This window comes from Balaenoptera ricei, chromosome 19, assembly GCF_028023285.1.
Source record: "Balaenoptera ricei isolate mBalRic1 chromosome 19, mBalRic1.hap2, whole genome shotgun sequence".
NCBI lineage: Eukaryota > Metazoa > Chordata > Mammalia > Artiodactyla > Balaenopteridae > Balaenoptera > Balaenoptera ricei.
In genome coordinates this window covers 8,110,122-8,133,919 of record NC_082657.1, presented here as the reverse complement: position 1 = coordinate 8,133,919, position 23,798 = coordinate 8,110,122, and the positions used below count along the sequence as shown (strand labels likewise).

At 49.6% G+C, this 23,798-nt stretch overlaps 1 protein-coding gene across 9 annotated transcripts; it reads left to right on the top strand.

Moving 5' to 3' along the window:
- Window positions 1-1,664: 1,664 nt before the first annotated feature.
- LOC132353556 (zinc finger protein 664-like) lies at window positions 1,665-23,620 on the top strand. Of its 9 annotated transcripts, none has more exons than XM_059904826.1 (8): window positions 1,665-1,877; window positions 3,942-4,146; window positions 6,292-6,502; window positions 10,983-11,381; window positions 12,577-13,242; window positions 14,395-14,591; window positions 14,705-14,807; window positions 21,412-23,620. In XM_059904826.1, the coding sequence occupies exons 3-6, from the start codon at window positions 6,404-6,406 to the stop codon at window positions 14,503-14,505; spliced, it is 1,275 nt and encodes a 424-aa protein (XP_059760809.1). In that variant the 5' UTR covers window positions 1,665-1,877; window positions 3,942-4,146; window positions 6,292-6,403; the 3' UTR covers window positions 14,506-14,591; window positions 14,705-14,807; window positions 21,412-23,620. The 9 variants fall into 9 exon arrangements, with proteins under 9 accessions (XP_059760809.1, XP_059760811.1, XP_059760815.1 ...); XM_059904828.1 differs by having other exon boundaries at window positions 14,395-14,807; window positions 21,412-22,010; window positions 22,923-23,620; XM_059904832.1 differs by having other exon boundaries at window positions 14,395-14,807; window positions 22,923-23,620.
- Window positions 23,621-23,798: the final 178 nt, after the last annotated feature.

Here is a 23,798-nt window from a genome sequence, read left to right as displayed (position 1 = left end):
CCTTATAGGTACAGGAAGAGGTGAGTCTTTATCCTGGGAGCAGTGGGAAGCCATTCAAAAATTTTCAAGCAGGAGCATGGCTTGATTGGATGTACAAAAATAAAATTACCCCTGGCAGCTTTATTGTGACAAATGGATCGGTTGTGAGTCCAGAGAAGGAAGAGATTTATGGTTAGCAAAACAGGACAGAGAAGTAGTTTCTTCACAGAACCAGATCTTTTTTTTTTTTTTTTTTGGCTGCGCTGGGTCTTTGTTGTGGCGTGGGCTTAGTTGGCCCGCAGCATGTGGGATCTTAGTTCCCCGACCAGGAATCAAACCCACCTCCCCTGAATTGAAAGACGGATTCTGAACCACTGGACCACCAGGGAAGTCCCTCAGAACTGGCTCTTGAAGGATGCTTTTGACAGGGAAAGAACGGGGAAGCGCATTCTCAACAGAGGGAACAGCGTGTGTAACAGTCTGCCTTTGGGGAAGGCAAGAGAAAAATCCAAAGGTCAGTGACCCTTGGACCTCTACATGCCCCACGTGCCCAGCACAATCCCTCAGGCCTCTACTCAAATGTCACCTGCTCCTAAAAGCCATCCCTCAACAGTCCATTTAAAGAGTCATCTCATCCCTTTTCTCTGCTTTATTCTTCACAACAATTAACACTGCCTGAAATTATGCCCCACATCTCTACCAGTTTAGCACTGTAGTTAAGCTTACAGAGTATGAATCCAGATGGTCCTGGTTCACATCCCAGGTCTACTCCTTGCTATGTGCCCGTCTGTTGCTTCATCTCTGTTTGTTACAGTTTGGCGATAATAATAGTACCTGTCTCACAGGGCTTTGTGAGATAGATGAATTCGGGTGTGTACCAACGTTCTCACATGATCTGCATTTCCACTTCTCCCGAAGCACCTCAATAACCTATAAACATACCGTTTTCTCTAGCGATTTGTGTTCATCATTGTTATTAATAGTCAATCTCCCCCCATCAAATTATAAGCTCTATTTTGTTTCCCATTGTATCTCCAGTGCCTCGAACAGTGGCCGGTGCAAAGTAAGCGCTGAGCAAGAAAGATGAAAGAATAAAAATGGCAGACTGGGGCTTCCCTGGTGGCGCAGTGGTTGAGAGTCTGCCTGCCAATGCAGGGGACACGGGTTCGAGCCCTGGTCTGGGAAGATCCCACATGCCGCGGAGCAACTGGGCCCGTGAGCCACAATTACTGAGCCTGCGCGTCTGGAACCTGTGCTCCACAACAGGAGAGGCCGCCATAGTGAGAGGCCCGCGCACCGCGATGAGGAGTGGCCCCCGCTTGCCGCAACTAGAGAAAGCCCTCGCACAGAAACGAAGACCCAACACAGCCATAAATAAGTTTAAAAAAAAAAATTGAGATAAATTAAAAAAAAAAAAAATGGCAGACTGGCTAGTAGGGCTGGTGCTTCATCACGCCTCATAGTTGCTATGGTGACAGTGGAGCCTGCCCGACGATTCTCAGCTTCAGTAACCTTGTTTCTATCCGGCTCACCCATTGGCCACCTGTGTCTCCAGCTGTAGCATTTAGAAAACTACAACTCCCGGCAGGCTGAGCGCCTCCAGCGCGGTCCGCTAAGAGTGGGCGCCTGCGCAGTAGAATCTGCCACCCGACATTCCCCCGGAGTGTGTACCTGCTGCAGGGCGCTTAGTCGGATGGGGGCAGAAGAATAGGGAGGACCCTTTGCTCTCGCTGAGCATTGTGGGGCCCCCTAGTCTCTCCCGGCTCTCTCGGATCCGAAGGGTCTGGGTCCCAGAGCAGCCATCTCAGCGTGGGTTGGTGGCGTGGAGGAGACCGCTCCGGTTTCCATGGTGATGGGCCAGGCTAGGCGCGCGTGATTGCTGCGGCTGCGTTGCCATGGTAACCCTGGAGTGGAAGGGGGCGGGGTGAGATGAAGGTGTTTAAGGACTGTCTTGGGAGGAAGTAGAGTAACAGCAGAGGAACTGAGGTGTTCATGGAGGAACGGAGAGTGTGATGGGGGTGAAATAGGCGGAGCTGGGGAGATACTAAGGGATTGGGAGTGTTTTGGTGAATTCATATGTAAAAGGAACCGAGAATTGGGTTGTTTGAACATTTGTGCAGTTGTTACAGGATTCTTATAGGGGCGAGTGGAGGCTTGTAAGGAACACTGAGATGTTTTGGGAGAGTGGGGGAATTATAAGAAGAGTTTAATGTTTTGAGGTGTAATGGGAAGTTGTATAGCTATGTTGTCCAATACCCTAGCAGGTAGCCACATGTGGCTAAAGTAAATTAATTAAAGTGAAATATAATTTAAAATTCAGTTCATCAGTCACACTCACTCCATTTCAAATACTCAATGGCTCCACTGTATTGGACACTGAAGATCTACAACATTTCCATCATCAGAGAAAGTTCTGTTGGCCAGTGCTGATATATAGGGTGAATTGGGATGTTGTGGCGAATGTGGAGTTTCCCGGTTCCTAACTGTCCAGCCATATCTCTTATCACTTGCCCTCCTGCCTCACCTACAGCGGGCTCCACCCCGTTCCCCAAACAGGACCAGCTTAATCCAATTTTTGCCCCTGCCGTTCCCTGCCTGGATTGCCCATCCAACTCTTCACCTTTCAGACTTAAATGTCACCTCCCAGAAGAGGATCCCCTGGACAGCCCTATTTAAAGTAGCCACCACCCCGTTCCCACCACCAGCAACTATTCCATTCCCCTTTCAGAAACTTTATCAGGATCTAAAATTATCTTGTCCATCATTTATCATTTAATTGTCCATCTTCCCCACTAGGGGGAGGTCTTGTGCTGTTTACTATGAAAAATTCCAGGGCCCGGAAGTGTGCCTGGCACAGAGGGGACACTCCATAAATTATGTTGATGAAATGAATAGAGGCGATTCAGAATTTGGAAGCAGTGATATTACAGGGGAGATTGGGGGTATTAGAGAAACAGAGTCATAGTGGAGCTGGGGCACAAAGAAGAGGAATAGATACCAGGAATTCAGGTGATAAAAGAGGAACTGGGGCGCAAGGGTTACATTAGAAAACAAATGAGGGGGTGGTAGAGGAGGACTTGGGATGTTCCATGGAATTCATTGTCATTTGCAGAATTATTAAACGCCCAGTGCCTCAGTCTCCTCATCTGTAAAATGGAAATAACAGTGGTATCCATCTCATAAGTTTCTTGGAGGAATAACTGAGGTAACACATGGGATGTGTCTGGAAGACTGTCATCATCAAAATTATTACTGAAGTTAAAGCAGGAGTTGGGATACACAGGGTCCTGCCTCCCTGCCCCACCCCGTCCCCCAACTTGGCCTCATGCACCTGGGAAGAACGCTGGGGTTCCAAAAAAGTGGTTTGAAATCCAGTCTGCTGAAGCACGCCATCTCAGACTATGGGCCTGTGTTTTTGCAGCAACAATTGGCAGGAGACGGGTAGCAGTAACTCTTCTCTGTGTGGATAGTAAAGAACTCTCTTCATAGCTCCCCATATGGCCTTCTTCACTCATCAACATCCTATGCCTGCCCCCCATGGTGATATTTAATTAGCCCTGAACTACATTGTGCCAGGTAGTTTACCTAGAGGATCACCCCAAACACCCCATTGTGCCCGTTTTCCAGCTGGGGAAATTAAATGAGAGAGGTTCAGTAACTTGCCTAAGGACACAGCAGAGAGGAGGGTAGTTTCCCGCTCAACCTCCACCCCTGCACTTTTTCAGTGGTTCTCATTTTAGCAGAAAGAGTGCTTGGATGAAGTCATGCACAGCAGGCTCCCAATACGGCTGTCACGCACTTGTTGAGGCTCCTTCTCGCTGAGCCTCAGTTTCTTCATGTGGAAACTGGGGATAATAGTAACTAACCAAGGCTGTTTTGAGAACTGAAAATAATGTGCTTATACTTAGCCCACGCTAACTGGTTGTTACTATATATCAGCCTTTCCCGTTTCTTTTTGAGAGACTGAAGCAGTGGGTTGACGTTTGAGGGGAATTTGGTGACGCTGCAGAGGGAGGGAAGACTCCCCTTTTCAACCTCCTGAGAAAAACCAGCCACGGTACCAGAAATGCACTACGCATGCGCATTCGGGTGGCCGGAAGCGCAGCTGCCCCGAGTCCTCCAGTGAATGGAAACCCCGGTGAACCGGCAGTATACCTGGGCCGAAAGGTGAGGCGGCGGAGTTTGGGAAGATACGGGTCGAATCTGAAAGGCACCTGGGGAGCCAGAGGTCTGGTCAGTCCCTAGCTGAAGGGACTCCCTTCATGCCTCTCCCCCCCCACACACACACTCGGGTAATGGTCTCGCCCGATTCCCGTTCCCTTCTATCACTCCAGGACATACCAAGTTTCCAGCAGAGGGGTGGGAGGAGCGGGCCTGAGTGAGGAAGGGCCCATTTGGCGGGTGAGATCATTGTCACGGAAGTCAGGAGAAAAATGGGGGGAAGGGGGGAAAGGGGGTCCAAACAGTTGGGAGAAGAGCGGAGAAGCCTTCAGGAGACCCTTGTGTGCAGGGGGGGGGGGCGCCTGGAAGACCTTTGTCAGGGAAAGAAGGCGGGGGGTCTCTGGATGGGCGAGTTCATTGGGTGGGGAGGTGGGAGGTTGGGGTGGACGAGTTCATTGTGTGTCCGGCTGAGGGGGATGAATGGTTGGGAGAGACCATTGTTTGCATGGGGAGATTTGGGCAGTGCTTGGGAGTGACCTCTGCGTGTATGAATGGGGAGGGTCACGGTGAGTGTGTGCGCGGGTAACAGGTTTGAACTGTGCCTTGAAGCAGGGGTTAGATTCTGACAGAGGCTCTGAGATGGGGGCCAACAACAGGCGCAAACGCCCCATGATGGAAGAGTTAAGGATCCACTTGCAGAAGGAGGGTCTGCCCATTGGAATGTAAGGTCCGTGGGCAAATACATCGAGAGTGACGCTGGAGAGTATGCAGGGGACATATCACAGGGGCCTGGACTGCCAGGCTGAGGGGCCTGACGCTGTCCCACGGTCCTGGGGAGCCATGGGAGGGTTGTGAGCAGGATAGGAACAAGGTCAGCTCTGGGTGTAGAAAGACCTGTCCGGGGCTGTGTGGGAGATGGACTGGATCGCGGAGGTTGGAGGTGAGAGGCCAGAGAGGAGGCTGGGGTGATGATCCGGAGGAGAGGAGAAGACCTGCGCTGGGACTTCCCTGGCGGTCCAGTGGTTAAGACTCCGTGCTTCCACTGCAAGGGATGAGGGTTCAGATCCCTGGTCAGGGAACTAAGATCCCACATGCATGTGGCGCAGCCAAAAAACAGACAAACAAAAAAAGACCTGAGCTGTGGCAGGGGCCATGGGGACAGAGGGGAGAATAAAAGACAGAAAACGTGGGAAGGTTGGGAGACTGACAGATCAGGGAGGGGGTAGGAAGGAGGAGGAGGGAGGGATGAGAACTCCCTGGGAATCTGACCCAGTGACTGGGTGGGGGCGGGGGGGAACTCTGAGGTCAGCACAGATGTCATGAGTGTGAGGGGTCTGCAGGTCATCCGGGGGCTTGGGAGTGAAGTTCCGGTGCTGTCAGCTGTGGTTGGTCCTTGGTACTGTGAGGCCCATTGGGCTAGCTGGGGAGAAGGGAAGTGAAGTGAGAAAGACAAAGGTTCAGTTCAAGAGGCCATATTGTGAAGGGCCTTGAATGCCAGGTTGAGGGGCTCAATTTTTTTTTTTCTTTTTTTAAGATTTATTTATTTATTTATTTATTTTTGGCTGCATCTGGTCTTAGTTGCAGCGCCTGGGCTCTTCGCTGTGGTGCGCGGGCTTCTCTCTAGTTGTGGCATGAGGGTTTTCTCTTCTCTAGTTGAGGCGCGCGGGCTTAGTTGCCCCGCGGCATGTGGGATCTTAGTTCCCTGACCAGGCATCGAACCGGTGTTCCCTGCATCGTAAGGCGGATTCCTTACCACTGGACCACCGGGGAAGTCCCGAGGGGCTCATTTTTCTACTGGGGGTTCTGGGGAACCATGGGAGGAATGTGAGCAGGGAAGAGGCAGGAGCAGCTCTGGAGGACAGAAAGACTCCTCTAGGGCCACATGGGGGATGGACTGGAGAGGGGAGACTGGAGGCAGGGAGGCCTGGAGGAGGCTGGGTGAGGACACGCATGAGCTGGTTTCAGGGCTGTGGGGATGGAGAGTACAGTGGTGGAGGCCTTGGGACTATCTGCCGTCCCTCCGAGGAGGGTCTTGGAGAGAGAGGGCCTCCCTGGGCCCCCAGGGCAGATGAGACTTTGGAGGAGACCTCTCTCCCAACACCAGCAGCTTGGAGAAAACCCTCCCTGTCACCTCCCTTCTCTCTTCCTCAGCCCCCTTTGTCTCCTCACCACTTGGAGCTGACCGACAGCAGCCCCACCTCACCCTCAGCATCCAGAACCAAGGACTGGGTCTGGGACAGACCACACCCAATGAAGGCGGGAGATGGAGAAGCGGGTCCTGGAGACCCCCCCAGACTTTCTGGGGTTCAGTCTATCTCAACTGAGGATACACCCTGAGGAGCCTGAGGTCCCAGAAGAAGAGGTAAGCCCCCCGACGCCCACCCACCCCAGGAGTCAGGTCTCAGCAGGAATAGAGATTTAGGCAGCTGTGAGTTTGATTCCCAGATCTATCACTTCCTGGCTTTGTGACTTGGCCCATGGACACGCTGCTCTGAGCCTTAGTTTCTGCTTCTGTGAGAATGGCACCTTCCCTGTTGTGGGGATGCCAGGAGATGGTGTCAGATTCAGAGCAGTTGCACAACGAATGTATTCATTATTTCTGTACCTAGAACAGGAGGCAGTGATAGATGTGTGATCGTGCTGGATCTCAAACTTGAGAGCCATTTGAGAAAATGAGGACTCCCTCACTTCCGCCTCCGTGTACATCTTTCAGGTCTTTGCTTCAGTGTCACCTTCTCAGTGGGCCTTCCCAGGTCATCCCCTTTAAGGTGGCATTCCCATCCCTCGCCAGGCATTTCCTATCCCCTTTCCCTCCATTACTTCTCAGGCTTTCATGAAACGTTTGCCTTCAAGCTAGTCTTCATAAAAAACCCTAACTCTAGGGCTCCCCTGGTGGCGCAGTGGTTAAGAATACGCCTGCCAATGCAGGGGACACGGGTTCGAGCCTTGGTCCGGGAAGATCCCACATGCCGCGGAGCAGCTAAGCCCGTGCGCCACAACTACTGAGCCTGTGCTCTGGAGCCCACGAGCCACAACTACTGAAGCCCGCATGCCTAGAGCCCGTGCTCCGCAACAGGAGAAGCCACTGCAATGAGAAGCCCTCACACCTCAAGGAAGAGTAGCCCCCGCTCGCCGCAACTAGAGAAAGCCCACGTGCAGCAACGGAGACCCAACGCAGCCAAAAATAAAATAAATGAAATAAATAAATTTATTTTTTAAAAAAACAAAACCCTAACTCTAACCCTAACTCATATATTGGGTTGGCCAAAAAGTTCGTTCAGGTTGTCTGTAAGACCTTATGGAAAACCCGAGCGAACTTTTTGGCCAGTCCAATATTTGTGCTAACTTTTTAAAAAAATAAATTTATTTATTTATTTATGGCTGTGTTGGGTCTTCGTTGCTGTGCGCGGGCTTTCTCTAGTTGTGGCGAGCGGGGGTTACTCTTCGTTGCGGTGCGTGGCCTTCTCATTGTGGTGCCTTCTCTTGTTGCAGAGCACGGGCTCTAGGCGCACGGGCTTCAGTAGATGCAGCACACAAGCTCAGTAGTTGTAGTTTGCGGGTTCTAGAGCGCAGACTCAGTAGTTGTGGCGCACGGGCTTAGTTGCTCCGCAGCATGTGGGATCTTCCCGGACCAGGGCTTGAACCCGTGTCCCCTGGGTTGGCAGGCGGATTCTTTACCACAGCACCATCAGGGAAGTCCCCTATTTGTGCTAACTTAAATGAAAAAGTTGTAAACTAGCTCATGTTAATCAAAAGTCCTCTGCAGGGGCTTCCCTGGTGGCGCAGTGGTTGAGAATCTGCCTGCCAATGCAGGGGACGCGGGTTCGAGCCCTGGTCTGGGAGGATCCCACATGCCGCGGAGCAACTCGGCCCGTGAGCCACAATTACTGAGCCTGCGCGTCTGGAGCCTGTGCTCGGCAACGAGAGGCCGCAATAGTGAGAGGCCCGCGCACCGCGATGAAGAGTGGCCCCCGCACCATGATGAAGAGTGGCCCCCGCTTGCCACGACTAGAGAAAGCCCTCGCACAGAAACGAAGACCCAACACAGCCATACATACATACGTACATACATACATACATAAAAAGAATGTAAGCAGACAAGAATAGCATTAAAAAATTAAAAAAAAAAAAAAAAAAAAAAGTCCTCTGCAGAAGCTGGTTTCAGTGAAAACTTTGGGTATACAAATTCGTTTCAAGGAAAACTGTTGGCTATCAGCTCATTTAAAATTCTTGTGCACAAGAAAATGTTCATGCAAACTGCTGCATTCAAACTGGTTCGAATGAAAACTCATCCACCATACTTAATATTTTACTTGTTTAATTTCTGCTGGGCCACAGTAGAGGGGAGGAAGTTTTGCTTGTTTTGTTCACTGCTCCATCACCAGCATCTAGGCTGTTGCATGGTGAGGAGTGTTCCCTCTCCCAAGCTCCTGACTTGAGAAGCTTCTGTGGGTGACACTCATGTGTATGTTTCACCAGCCTCTCCCGTGATTCTGATGGGGGTGCTCTGAGGACCACACGTGGGTCCAGCCCAGCCCCTTGCTTCTCAGGTGAAAAACTGAGGTCCAGGGTGGCATCTTGACTTCTTGAGGTCACAGAGCATGTGCACAGCCTGCAGGCAGCCTGGCTTGGGTCCCAGCCCAGGAGAGGCCAGTCAGTGCTAAGTGATTTTGGAGTCGTTTCTGTGCCTCTCTGGACCCTTGGGTCCCCATCTATCAAATGAAGGTTCATTATTACAAGGGTAGGATATTGTGGGTTCAAATCCCACCTCTGCCTCTTACCAGCTCTGTGATCTGATCCAGATATTTCTTAATGTCTGAGCCTCAGTTTTGTCATCTGTAAGATGGGGATTATAAAAGTCCCCACCTCATAGAGTGAGTTCAGGGAGTTAATACACCCAAATTGCTCAGAACAGTGCCTACACCCTCTAAGTATCAAATAAATATTAGCTAATAACATTATCTCTAACATCATCCCCAAATTCACAGATGAGTATGGATTTGTGAGGGCTGCTTTAGTGTTACTTTCCAGATTCAAATCTTGACTCTTCGACTCCCAAGCTCTGTGACCTCGGGCAAGTGACTCACCTTCTCTGAGCTTCAGTTTCGCTGCAGAAGACTGGGTTATTGTGAGCACTCAGTCTGGTGCCTAGTATCCAGAAGGTGCTGAATAAACGCCAAATAAAAGGTTTTGTTTTTTGTTTTTAGCTCTGTCCCCTCTGTGGAGTCTTGGCTGCAAATGGCAGGTATTGCTTTCCCATGAAACCGATTACCACAAATTTGGTGACTTAAAACTACACACATTTGTTCACTTACAGTCTGGAGATCAGAAGTTCAAAATCAATTTCACTGAGCCACAATCAAGGTGTCAGAAGGGCTGTGCTCCCTCGGAGACGTTAGAGGAGAAACCATTTCCTTGCCTTTTCTATCTTCTAGAGCTGCATTCCTTGGCTCCTGACCCCTTCTTCCATCTTCACAGCCAGCAGCTTAGTATTTTGGTTCAGTGGTCACATCACCTTCTTCTTCTGCATCAAATCTCCCTTTGCTTCCCTCTTATAAGGACACTTATGATTACATTCACGATCACCCAGATAATCCAGGATAATCTCCCCATCTCAAGATCCTGAATTTAATCACATCTGCAAAGTCCCTATTACCATTTAAGGCAACATTCACAAGTTCTAGATATTTAGGACCTGGATATATTTAGAGGCCATTATTCAGCCTACCATATGACAGAAAACCCCAACTCAAACTTGCTTAAGCAACAAAAGGTAATTTATTGCCTCACCTAACCAAAGAGTGGAGGAAAGGATGCTTCAGGTGAAGCTAGATCTAGGTGCTGTCTAGATCTAGGAAGCTGTCTCTCTCTTTTCTTGGGACTGTTTCCCTCTGTGGATATTTCATTGCCAGGCTGACTCTTCCCACAGGGTGCAAAAGATGGACACAGGCAGCTCCAGGCTCACATCCAAAGATAAGTGCTATGGAGAAAAGTAAAGCCAGGAAGCAGGTAGGAAGAATCGGAGGGGTAGCATGAGTTTTCAGTTTCAGATAGAGTGGTAAGGAGAGGCCTCAGGGAAAAGTGACATTGGACCAAAGACCTGACCAAGGTGAGGGAGGAACCGTGCGGCTGTGGAGGGCAAGAGGGTTCCAGGCACCAACTCCGCTGAGGAGGCCTTGAGTGTGGCCAGAGCCTAGTGAGCCAGAGGAGAAGGCGAGAGATGAGGTCAAAGAGGGAACACAGGCGGGGCATGCAGGGCCTCCTGGGTCGTGAGGACTTGGGCTTTTCCCTGAGTTAGAGGGGAACCAGGGGAGGCCTCTGAGCTGAGAAGGGACCTGAGCTGACTTAGGTGTTAAGCGGGGCCTTCTGGCGGCTGCGTGGGGAACAGACCTGAGGGGTGGAGGGCTGAGGCAGGGAACCCAGAGAAGAGACAACAGCAATAGCCCGGGCCAGAGATGATTTTGGCTCACAGGAGGGTGCTGGCTGTGGAGATGGTGAGAAGTGGCCCGATTCTGACTGTATTTTTAAGTTAGAGCCAACAGGCTTGATGAGGGATTAGATGAAGGTGTGTGAGAAAGGGGTGTCAGGTTTTTGCCCCGAGCACTTGGAAGGAAAGGAGGAGCTGCCTTTTGCTGAAATGGAGGCGTGAGGAGGGACGCGGGGGGGGGGGGAGCAGAATTTCAATCTTAACCCATTTAATCCGCATTGCCGCTCCAGGAGGGCGGTCCCATTATCTGCCCATTTTACAGATGAGGTGGCTGCAGCCCCAAATCCACGGTCATGTCTGGGCAGGGGTGGGATGGGGGGATGACCCGAGGACTGAGCCCATTCTCCTCTCCCAGGCGCCCGGAGGAGACGAGGCGGAGGCTCCGGCCCTGGTGCAGCTCATCGACGAGCACGGGACGTACTCGACTGCGCGCCTGGTTCCCGACGGTTCGGCGGAGGAGCGCTCCGGTAAGCGGGAGCCAGGCTCGCTTCGCAGCGGCTCCGAGGGCCGGGAGGGGCTGGCGCGGCCCAGGCAGTCCAGCTGCGCGGCCTGCGGGAGGGCCTTCAAGCGCGCGTGGGAGCTGCTGAGCCACGAGGTGGTGCCCACGGCGGCGCGGCCCTTTCGCTGCGGCCTGTGTGCGGCCGCCTTCAAACGCCGCTCGGACTGCAAGAGCCACCGGCTGGTGCACGGCGACGAGCGGCCGCAAGGTTGCGATGCCTGCGGCAAGCGCTTCAAGCGAGCCACCAACCTGCAGGTGCGGAGAGAGAGGCGGGGCCGACGAGAGGCCGGGCCTACGCGAAAGGGGCAGGGGAGAGGGGGTGGACCCTAGTGGGCGGGGCCTGTTGCGAGGGGCGGGGCCTGCGGGGAAAAGGCGGGGCAAGGCAATGGACCTAAAGTAGGGCCAGGTATGAAGGGAGGGGTGGAGCTTTGTGGGACCAGGGTGAACAGGGCCTTGGACTGGAGGTGAGCGGGAGCCGGTGGGGAGAGGCAGAGCCCACCGGAAGAGGGAGAGCAGAGCTGGGCCCGAAGGGAATGTGGGCGGGGTGACCAGGAGGCCGAGGTGGGGAGGGGTTAAATGGATGTGGAGGTGAGCTAGAAGGTAGAAGAATCCCAGGAAAGATGTGAGGGGAGAGACTTAGAGAAAGTGGTCTTGGCACTCAGGGAGGTAGCAGCTGGGGTGATCAGGAGATGATAGGAAATTGGGGATGGGTTTTCGAGGAAGGTAAGAAGGAGATAGGGGTCAGATGTGGAGGAGAAGGTACTGGAAAGGGAGGCTTCCATGGCTGGGGAGGGGTGGGGAGGGGGGAGGTGTGTTGAGGGCCATGATGGGAGGAAAGGAGAGGCCGGGAGTTAGCCTGGAGGCAGCCCAGCTCTCAGAGCCCTACCCTGGATCCCTCCTGTTACTGGATGCTGCTCTGACACTCTCCTGCTGCCCCTCCTTGTGTGGCCAAGGGGACAAGAGACCCTGGGATTCCCTACCCAAGGAGCCCAAAGGCTGCTTCCAGGGCTCTCTGGATCCACCATCCCCAGGGTGCACTTTGCCCCGCCTGTGTGCACAACCCTCTAGGCTGGAAGGGTGGAAGGGAGGCTTGGACCTGTGGGCTGGGCTGTCCTTCTGTGGGTGCGATATCCCCCCAGGCCTGGGAAACCCCAGCCAGCTCTCCTGGGCCACCAAGTTCTAGTGTGGATCTCTGAAGATTCCAAAGAATATAAATTTGAACCCGGCTTTCCGGGTCATTGTGAAGGTCTATTTGTCAAGGGGAGAGGAAGAACGTATTTTATTTAATAGTTTGGTTTGTAATTTAAAAATTTTTAGACAATGGTATGTGTACCTTTATTTGGTCTCTTTCTCGGAGACCTGCAAGGAGTAGGGGTGGATCTACCTGGAGAGGCACGTCCTGCAGAAGTGAGCCTCTGTTCCTCACTCCCGGTGCTGTCCTCGTCCCCAGGAGCACCGCCGCCTCCACAGGGGCGAGCGCCCCTTCCCCTGCGCGTCCTGCCCGAAGCGCTCCGAGACCCCCTACGAGCTGCACCGCCGCGAGCCGCTGCACGCCCCTTCGCGGCCCTTCCCCTGCCGGGGCTGCGGCAAGGCCTTCGCGGCCGGGCCGGCCCTGCTTCTGCACCGGCGGCAGCACTGCGAGGGCAAGCCGCACGCCTGCAGGGTGTGCAGCAAGCGCTTCACCCACCGCCACAGGCTGCGGGTGCACGAGCGCGTGCATACGGGCGATCGGCCCTTCCTCTGCCCGCTGTGCGCCAAGGCCTTCAAGCAGTCCGACCCGCTGGCCTCTCACCTCCGCGTGCATTCGGGCGTGCGGCTCTACCCGTGCGCCACGTGCGGCAAGGCTTTCAAGCAATCGTCCTACCTGGCCATCCACCGGCGCACGCACACGGGCGAGCGGCCCTACCCCTGCGACGGTTGCAGCAAAGCCTTCTCCAGGCCCTCGCTGCTCCTGCAGCATCGCCGCGTGCACAGCCCCGTGCGCCCTCACGCCTGCTGCTTCTGCCCTAAGCACTTCAAGGACCTGAACTACCGCGCCGTCCACGAGAAGGTGCACACGGGAGGGCTTCGCGCATCCCAGCAACCTGCTGCAGCATCAGAGGGTGCATCGGGATGGGTGAGGGCGGGGCGCCAGGCAGTGGGGGTCCAAGGAGGGCTCAGTGTCCCCAGAGCTGGAATGGGGGGTAACCATGTCCAATGGGGGCCTGATTTAGGACAGCGCCGTCCAATAGCGTCTCTGCAGAGAGAGAGAAACATTCTGTGCATCTGCGCCGTCCGGTATCTTAGCCACCAGGCACATGTGGTCCTCTGAGCGTTTGAAATATGGCTAGTGCCCCTGTGGAAGTGATTTTTTTGGGGGGGAGGGTAACTTTTTAGTTTGAAATCGTTTAAGACTCACAAGAAGTTGCAAAAATAGCACAGAGCCTTCCCATGTACCCTTCACCCAGCTGCCCCCATGGATACTATCTTAAATAACCTTAGAATATTGTCAAAAACCAGGAAATCGATTCCGGTACAATTCTGTTGACTCAGGTACAGATCTTATTCAGAGCTCACCAAAACATAAATGAATATTTAAACTCACTAAATTTGAATCAACTTCCATTTAAACAGCCACAGGTGGCTAGCTGCTGCCATCCTGGACAGCACAGGTCTAAGGTATGAAGGCATGAGGGGTGCCGGGTAGTGGCTGTGACACTTGAAGAATTGCCACTGATGCCCATGTAAGCCACTTAATATACTTAATATTCTTGAGAAGGACTTTGCAGAGGGCCTTTAACAAAACCTTTTTTTTTTTTTCCCCTGCAAAGCCAAGAGGAAAGTTTATAAATCTCATTCCAGGGTAGCAAGTGCACACACCCAACCGAGCACACTGGTTATGTGGTATAAATGTACATGGTAATAACTTTACTCAAATCAGAGCTGCTACCATGTGTATCCTGTTAGGTGGCCCTCTAGCTGTGTCAATGTTCCTCATTTACTAAAACGTCAATGTGGTAATGAGGTCATCTGGTGGTGAGGATGTCCCATTGGTGGCTTGTGGTATAAAGAATATCAGGGTAGCCACAAATGCAGGTAGGAGCTGTAGGAGCCTTTCTTTTCTTTTTTTTTTTAAGCATTGAAGGTTTGTGTTTTTTTTTAATTTATTTATTTTTGGCTGTGTTGAGTCTTCGTTTCTGTGCGAGGGCTTTCTCTAGTTGCGGCAAGCGGGGGCCACTCTTCATCGCGGTGCGCGGGCCTCTCACTATCGCGGCCTCTCTTGTTGCAGAGCACAGGCTCCAGGTGCGCAGGCTCAGTAGTTGTGGCTCACGGGCCTAGTTGCTCCGCGGCATGTGGGATCTTCCCAGACCAGGGCTCGAACCCGTGTCCCCTGCATTAGCAGGCAGATTCTCAACCACTGCGCCACCAGGGAAACCCAGGAGACTTTCTTGAATGTGAGCACTTCTGGATCCTCCTCCACCACCTGTACGTAGACCTTTGGTACTAAGACCTTGCTGGTGACTTTTGTCAAATTTAAAGAAGTTCACGGATGGATGGATAACTCTTCACTGTGGACACCCTGGGTTATGTCCTTGCAGGCATAGCACAGCAAAACCATCGGTGCTGAGATCTTCTAGTTGGTGGTGTATGGCATTTTAGGAACAATCGTTTTGCCGGACATTGGCGTGACCTGCACTTCAGGTGGGCGTCCCATCTCTGTTGGCTGCTTCTTGGTCCCCATCTGTCAGATCAACGTGTAATGGTTGCAGGCCTTTGCACACCATCCACAATGTTCCCTTCGACCCTAGCATCAGCTCCATGAGCCCTACCCTTGGATGGAGGTCCACTCTCATGGACCTTGCCTTGCAGGTGGTTGGAAGTGTGATGAGATGGCTTATGGGATGGTGGCCACAGTGCTGTCCAGAATATCTGAGTCGTCCCATCCCAGCTCTGAGATCAGCTCTGCAGACAGTATTTTTTTAAGCCAGTAATAGCCCAGGTATCATGCAGCTGATGCCAAAGATGTCCCTTGGGTGCTGAAGAGGTCCCCTGGGTACTGAAGGTGTCCCCTGGGTGCTAAAGATGTCCCCTGGGTGGTTTGTGGGATTTTTCAGAATGTCAGTATTGCCTCTCACCCACCCATACCCTACTCTCAGCCCTTCACAGATGTGCTCTCTGAAGAGAGAGCTGAACTTATGGACAAAGTTCAGCACGAGGAAGTATGTCGCGGTCACTGGGGCTGTGATCTTGGTGATTTGGGACATTTCCAGAACACCTTCAACTCTCCCTCTCTCACCTCTTGGTCTGGCCTCAGCTCCATGGGTTCTCACCTTCTTTTTTTTTTTTTTTTAATTAATTAATTAATTAATTAATTATGGCTATGTTGGGTCTTCATTGCTGTGCAAGGGCTTTCTCTAGTTGTGGCAAGCGGGGCCACTCTTCATCGCGGTGCGCGGACCTCTCACTATCGTGGCCTCTCTTGTTGCGGAGCACAGGCTCCAGACGCGCAGGCTCAGTAGTTGTGGCTCACGGGCCTAGTTGCTCCGCGGCATGTGGGATCTTCCCAGACCAGGGCTCGAACCCGTGTCCCCTGCATTGGCAGGCAGATTCTCAACCACTGCGCCACCAGGGAAGCCCTGGATTCTCACCTTCTGAATGCTGTTTCTTTCAAGTCCCCAATTTCACCTCCATAATGTGTTAGAAGTTTCCCCCCTCTGGGAATTTATATAAACGCTCAGTAGCATTGGGGGAGGAGCTAGGGATTTGCCTGGGAGGCATCATAAGGTGGATCCTATCCATGTGGCCTCACAGTTTAAGGTCAACTCTTAGTCCTCCCCGCCCTAATATGCAGCTGTGCCTTTGACAGGCTTGCATTTTAAATTTTATCAAATGTCTTGTTGGCATCTATTAAGATGATTCTGATTTTTCTCATTTGACCTAATAATATGATAAACTATAGTACATTAAGAAGAGCAGAAATATCTTTACATTCTTAGAATAAATCTCACCTGCTTATAGTATACTCTGTTTTAATGATTTCTCTTCACCAATATTTTATTTAAGCATCTAAATTCATAAGTGAAGGCTTCCCTGGTGGCACAGTGGTTAAGAATCCGCCTGCCAATGCAGGGGACACGGGTTCGAGCCCTGGTCCGGGAAGATCCCACATGCCACGGAGCAACTAAGCCCATGTGCTGCAACTACTGAGCCTACGCTCTAGAGCCTGCAAGCCACAACTACTGAAGCCCACACGCCCAGAGCCTGTGGTCCACAACAGGAGAAGCCACCGCAATGAGAAGCCCGCGCACCGCAACAAAGACCCAATGCAGCCAAAAATAAATAAATAAATAGATAGATAGATAGATAAATAAATAAATAAAATAAAAAGCAGAAACCTGTTCTGGGCGAAGATATCATGAGGTACATTTACAGTCATTTTATCTATAATGTCAGACTTAAAACTAAAACTTCATCAGCAGGGGTAGAAGCAGAAAATTTGATAAATAATTAGAAAAAAAAAACTGATGATGGAAAGAGATCGATATATTACCCAGATTGGAATGAGCAGGCAACACTTCAAATTAACTGTGGTTAAGCTGCTAAAGAAAATAGGGAAGATCAAAAAGCAGATGAAACAAGGGCACATTTCAACAGAGAATTGGAATCTAGACAAGAATCAAATCAAGATTTGGGGCAAATGCAAAATCTGAAACTAAAGTTAATTGAATAGGTTTAATTGTATAGTGGGTCCCGAATAAGATGATAAGATGGGATTCATGAATACAATGACAGGTCAATAGGAAATAGCCAAATGGAAGCACGGAGAGCAATTGAAAAAAAACAAAAAACAAAAAACACAGAAGAGAATAAATGATAAAAGATATAAGGAACATATATATATATGAATATAAGCCATACATACATATAACTTAAGTACCAAAATGAGAGGAGAAACACATTGAGGGAGAAGCAAAGTTTGAAGTAATAATGGCTAAGAATTGTCCAAAACTGATGAAAGACATTAACTCAAAGATTCAAGAAACTCAGCAAAATCTAAACAGGAAATACACAAAGAAAACCACACCTGGGCACATCATAGTCAAACTGTTGAAAATCAAAGCAAGGACTAAATTTTTAAAGAAGCCAGAGGACATTCAGGTTTGTTTCCATGTCTCGGCTATTGTGAATAATGCTGCAATGTACATGGGAGAGCAAGTATCTCTTCAAGATCCTGATTTTAATTCCTTTGGAGAAATACCCAGAGGTGGGATTGCTGGATCATATGGTATTGGGTTGGCCAAAAGGTTCATTTGGGTTTTTCCATAAGATGTTACAGAACAATAGTTCTGTTTTTAGTTTTCTGAGAACCTTCCATACTGTTTTCCAAAATGGCTGTCCCAATTTGCGTTTCCACTAACAGTGCACAAAGGTCCCTTTTTTCCATATCTGGTTCTGATTTGCATTTTCCTGCTAATTAGTGATGTTGAGAATGTTTTCATATACCTGTTGGCCATTTGTGTATCTTCTTTGGAAAAAAAATGTCTATTTAGGTTCTTTGCCCTTTTTTAATCAGTTTTTTCTTTCTTTGTTTCTTTCTTTTGCTACTGAGTTGTATGATTTCCTCTGATATTTTAGAAATTAATATGCATACATAAAATTAATCCAGCTATTCACATCCACTTGGTACAATTTAATGTATGGCAGTTACATCTCAATCAAAAGAAGGAAATGCAATGAACTTGTGCTAGCCCACTAGATAGACTAGTGACCTAACCTTTGGCCAGTCCCTTCTTTGTTGTGAATAGTATTTTCTTCAGAGAGGTGTTTTTCATAGATCAAAGAATCCTTAGGTAGTCTAACAAAATAAATAATTTACCTGTCCTGGAAGAGTGCCATTTGTCAAAGTTCATTAAGTATTTGTTTGTTGGTTTCTTTTAAGTTTTTTTTTTTTAACTTTTATTTATTTATTTATTTATTTATTTATTTATTTATTTATTTATGGCTGTGTTGGGTCTTCGTTTCTGTGCGAGGGCTTTCTCTAGTTGCGGCAAGTGGGGGCCACTCTTCATCGCGGTGCGCGGCCCTCTCACTATCGCGGCCTCTCTTGTTGCGGAGCACAGGCTCCAGACGCGCAGGCTCAGTAGTTGTGGCTCACGGGCCTAGTTGCTCCGCGGCATGTGGGATCTTCCCAGACCAGGGCTCGAACCCATGTCTCCTGCATTGGCAGGCAGATTCTCAACCTCTGCGCCACCAGGGAAGCCCTATCTGTATTATCTATAGTAGTGTGTATACGTTAATCCCAAACTCCTAATCATTATGGGGTTTTTTTTAAGAGTATAGAAGATTTTTAAAGCTTTCATTATTTAAACATCTATACTGATGTATTTACAGGTGAAATGGTATGTTTTCAATTTTCTTCAAAATATTCGCTTAGAAGTGAAGGCATAGGTGAAACAGGACACGGGGGACACCAGAAGGGAAGCGGATTTTTGGAAGGAAAGGGCGAGGAAACGGAAAAAGAAGTAGTCACGGAGGATTTGAGAACCCAGAGAAAATAGAAGATAATTACACATGTCTCACCACTAGAGGTCGCACAAGAAACATTCTTTAATGCCCTGCGCGCCCCGCTGAACCCGGGCTGGTGCTGGTCCGCCCAAATCATCTGTCTTAACTCGGCATCCCCCGCAAAAGAAGAGCCTGAGACAAGGGCTTATATGCAGGTGCTTTGTTTGGGGAAAAAGTCAGAGCGAAAAGATGTGCGGGAACTAGGAAGAATCAAAGAGGGAAAAACCAATCCAAGGCTGGACTATTGAGCTGGTTCCCACTTTAACAACAGTGCAACAATAATTCTAGGGGTCTTTTGAGGAATCACGTAGGATGTACCCAGAACAGTCCCAACAGAGAACAGGAGGCTGGGGCTTTTATTCACTGGCTCCCATCACCCCTCGGTCAAGGGCTGCTGAGAGGATTTAATTCCTTCCCACTGTCAGGTTTGTATGGATGGATGGATGGCCAGAGTGAATGGCCATGTGGGCTCCTGCAGGCAGCCTACCTACAACAGCAGAGAAATTCTGGGGTGAAGCATGAGATTAAAAGTATTTTTATAATCAGTTTTTTATTAATTTGTGTGAATAAACTCAGGTTATACACAGCTGGAGTAAATAAAAAGAACTAGAAGGTGAGTAGAGAAAAAAAAAAATCCGAAGTGGAGCGTGGAGTATAAAAAGAAGGAATATAAAAAAATAATGGAGGGGCTTCCCTGGTGGCGCAGTGGTTAAGAATCCGCCTGCCAATGCAGGGGACACGGGTTCAAGCCCTGGTCCAGGAAGATTCCCACAGGCTGCGGAGCAACTGAGCCCGTGTGCCACAACTACTGAGCCTGCGCTCTAGAGCCTGTGAGCCACAACTACTGAAGCCCGCGAGCCTAGAGCCCGAGCTCCGCAACAAGAGAAGCCACCGCAATGAGAAGCCCGCGCACCGCAACGAAGAGTAGCCGCAACTCTCCGCAACTAGAGAAAGCCCGCGCGCAGCAACAAAGACCCAACGAAGCCAAAATAATAATAATAATAATAACGGAGTAGGAAATAGAGGAGGCAGAGTGAAGATGTTTAACTTCCCCAAGGAGAATAGATAGCTCTGAGGAACTGCTCTGGACAAGCACGGTTTCAGCAGTTTTCTTCCTTGTTGGAACAAAGAACATCAGACAAGGAGTACATTCCTTCAGAGTAAAAAGACAAACAGAAAACTGATCAGCACACACACACAGAGTCAGTATGGCCTTGGCTCCCAGGAAGGGAATCTTATAATCGGAATACTATCACTGGTGTCCAGGTGAGGAGGCGCTTAATCCTTATCTTTGAAAAGGACACGCTTGGGCTTCCCTGGTGGCGCAGTGGTTGAGAATCCGCCTGCCAATGCAGGGCACACGGGTTCGAGCCCTGGTCTGGGAAGATCCCACATGCCGCGGAGCAACTAGGCCCGTGAGCCACAACTACTGAGCCTGCGTGTCTGGAGTCCGTGCTCCGCAACAAGGGAGGCCGCGATAGTGAGTGGCCCCCGCTCGCTGCAACTAGAGAAAGCCCTCGCACAGAAACGAAGACCCAACACAGCCAAAAATAAAATATAAAAAAATATAAATAAATAAATAAAAGATTACTATTAAAAAAAAAAAGGACACACTTTACTTCTGGTCAATGCACCCTTTTCTTTAATGATTAAAGCAGATGTACACTGTATGTCTGATAGGCCATAAACAGGCTATTCTTGTTCGCATCAAATTCAGATTAAATCATCTATAAGCCAAAATGACTTCCCCATACCTCAATATGTGGGCATTTCTTCCATCACTTGTAAAAACAACTTCATCTTGGGGCTTCCCTGGCGGTCCAATGGTTAGGACTCCGCGCTTCCAATGCAGGGGGCAGGCACGGGTTCCATCCCTGGTCTCAAAACTATGATCCCGCAAACACTGGGTTTAACAAACATAGGCCCCTTATAAGTACTTTACAAATATTAACTCACTTAATGCTCACGACAACCCTATGAAGTGGGTGCTATTAGTCCCATTTTGTAGCAGGGGAAACTGAGGCACAGGGAGGCTAAGCAAGCTGCCCAAGGTAACAGCTGGCTGGGGGCGGGCGAGATTCTACCTCGTGCCGTCCTGCACCAGACTAGGTGGGTAGGCTTCCCTGTACTGGTGGGGTCTTGAATTTGGGATCTTGTCCATCCTCCCCCATCAGGGTGTGAGCTCTGGGAGTGGGAACCTCGTCTGGTGCACACAGGCATTTAATGAACATTGTGGAATCAAGAAGGGATGAGTGGGTATCTTAGGATAGCCACATCCCTTCGTGACCGCCTGCGCCCTCCTGCCGTGCTCTGCTCGGGGAATTCTATTCGTGGTCAAGACGTTTAGTCCCAGTAAACTCGATCCTCGGGGCGAGGGGGGGACCCCAAGGAAATCACCAGCTTGGGCTGAGTCAGGAAGGAGAATCCGCTCACAGCGGGGCACGGGCGCCACCTGGCGGCAGAATTCTGCTAAGACAGAGCCGCTGGGAGACCCGGAACGTTTGCTTTGGGTGAAGTGGAATCGGCATCTGAAAGGGAGTTGATATCGGGTGTTATTAGTGGGCACTTGTCTGAAAATCAGTGTATGATGATGGGTGCCATCTATCAGTGGCTTCCAAACTTTTCTGACCGTGACGCACAGTAAGAAATCATTTCACATCAACATGGTTTCATCAAATACCACCCTGTACTGCCTGATGTTTTTTATTCTACTGTATTCCTATTTTTAAATGTTGGTCAGATCCCCTGATCACGCCTCCAGGGATTCCCCCTCTGACTTCAAGATGGACGGAGCTCAGAGAGGTGAAGACACTTGTCCAAAGCCACACAGGTTGTATGCGACAGTGCCAGTTTCTGCCTCAGTCCTAAAGGAGAGAAATCACTAAATGCTCCAAATTTCACTGCTATTGAGTACAATTTAATTTAGTCCTTTCTCCATTTTGCCAATAAGATTGAGCTGCACTGGTCTGCTGTTTTCTTATTACTGTATAATGTAAATGAATGACATTCCCGAGCTCAGGCTTAAAAAACGCAAGTCTTCTTATGTCACAAGATGAATCTGAGACGGCAATAAAGAGTCTGCATTGAGGTGGCCACTTGCAGCATCATTGCCAACACCACTGTCACCACCACCTCCATCACCATCATCACCACGGTCATCAACGTCATCATCACATCCCCTTCTCTGTCACCATCAGCATCACATCGTGATCATCACTGTCACCAAAGTCACCACCTTCATTCACTATCATCATCGCCATCCCCACTACGGCCATCGCCAACGTCACCACTATCACCACCACCGTCACCGCCACAAAAATCACCCCCACTCGAAAGCAGGTATCAGCGGCCCACTCTTTTTGTCTCCTAGCTACAGCCTTGGCCCAGCAAGCCTGCGTCCTCCATCCCTCTCTCCACCCTGAGCCACAGGGGATGTGACTATGACCCCGAGGGTAGTGCTGTCTTGCTTGGGAACCAAGAGGATTCTGGGTTTGATTCTCTGACTTTTCTTTAAGTGGCCTCAGTTCTATTCTGAGCTTGTTGCCACAAGGTTGACCATCCATAGATGGTAAGCCCAGCCCCTGGACCAGGGGAGGCTCTGCTCAGTGTAGCTCTAGGACCCTTGAGGTGGCTGAGACTCGGTGTGGGGGGGTTTAAGGCTGAATGCCTCCTGCTATAGGGGCTTGAGACCACTTTGGGGAGGGGAGACCTGAGGGTCTGGGTTCTCTGTGCTCATTGTCCTGTCTTAGGAGAGAAAGAAGAGGAAGTCCCTCTGGGATGGCAAATAGGGCTGGTGGTCATGACTCTGCCCCCCGCCAAGATGAGACTTCCCAGGTCTCAAAGGAGAAAGTGAGAATGACAGCCTAACTTTCAGAAGTCACATCCTAGGGAGTTGCCATTTCCATCGCCTTCCTGAAATACCCGTTTTTAAATTTCTTGTTCACTATTATATCCCCAGAGCCTAGTACCCTGTATGGCACATAGTAAGTACTCAATAAATGTTTGTCAAATCAATGGGAAAAGAGATGGAGAGTCCCCCTCCCCTGCAACTGTTAGGGAAGAGATGGGATTCTGCATCATAGCGTTAATTCAAAGGATCTGATTTGATACGGTGTGAAGGGGAGAACTTTTACAAAATTATTAACTTTGTACTGTGCACTAAAGAGACTGTGAAAATTAATAATTCATTCCAACATCTCCTGTTCCTTATGAATATTTCTCAGAAGTGATTTCCACAAAAATGTTTTCTAGGATGCCCAAAACTGTAGGAGTTGTGGTCAGGTCCAGTGACTGTTCCCTCCAGAAGGCTTTCACCCTGCTGGGTTGTCTTGATCATTTGCTGCCCTGCTTTTAACATCCTGCCTGTAAACTGAATAAATACAGGTAAGCTTTCTCATCAGATCACAAGATCGATAGCCCTTTCCCTCACGATGGGAAATTAAATCCCATGACTCTGATGGATTAATTATTTTACAAACAAAACTAGTGAGCCCGCAAGAGGGAAGAGATATGAGAACATACATATATGTATAACTGATTCACTTTGTTATAAAGCAGAAACTAACATACCATTGTAAAGCAATTATACTCCAATAAACATGTTAAAAAAAAAAAAAAAAACAACTAGTGAGCCCACGTTTGCACTAAATTAGCAAACGGTGCCAGGCCCACTGATGACTGAACTTCCGGGATGGCTTAGAGTGGAAGGTGGCGACCCCTGCTCGCAGTCCCGACACACACAGGCGAGAGTCACCTCCAATTTTGTCCAGTTTTTTAAGTACAATTTTGAAGACTGTTTTGTGTTGTTAAAGCATTCTTATAAAGTCTGTGTGTTGAACTGCATCTGTGAGAACAGAATGAGTTCCAGGTCCCTTATTTTTCTTTAATACTTTCTTTCTGTTGTCACTATTTATATTCTTTATATGTCTTGATTAAAGCTAATTAATCAACGATGTGGTGGGCAATTTGGGGGCAATTTGGAGTTTTTTTCTTTCCTGTGCAATTTTGAGGTAGCAAGGTTGACATGCTGCTTTCAGTCCCCTCTCTTGAGATATGAAGAATTCCAAAATATAAATTAAGAATTTTTAAAGGTACACACTGAGATTCTGGGGTTGCTTCTTACTGCAG

Bases quoted from the DNA above. Each gene is read 5' to 3' on its own strand.
- LOC132353556 (XM_059904826.1), top strand. From the start codon at position 6,404: ATGGAGAAGCGGGTCCTGGAGACCCCCCCAGACTTTCTGGGGTTCAGT. The intron at 11,382-12,576 runs GTGCGGAGAGAG...CCTCGTCCCCAG, and splicing joins AGCGAGCCACCAACCTGCAG to GAGCACCGCCGCCTCCACAG. The intron at 13,243-14,394 runs GTGAGGGCGGGG...CTCTTGTTGCAG, and splicing joins CAGAGGGTGCATCGGGATGG to AGCACAGGCTCCAGGTGCGC.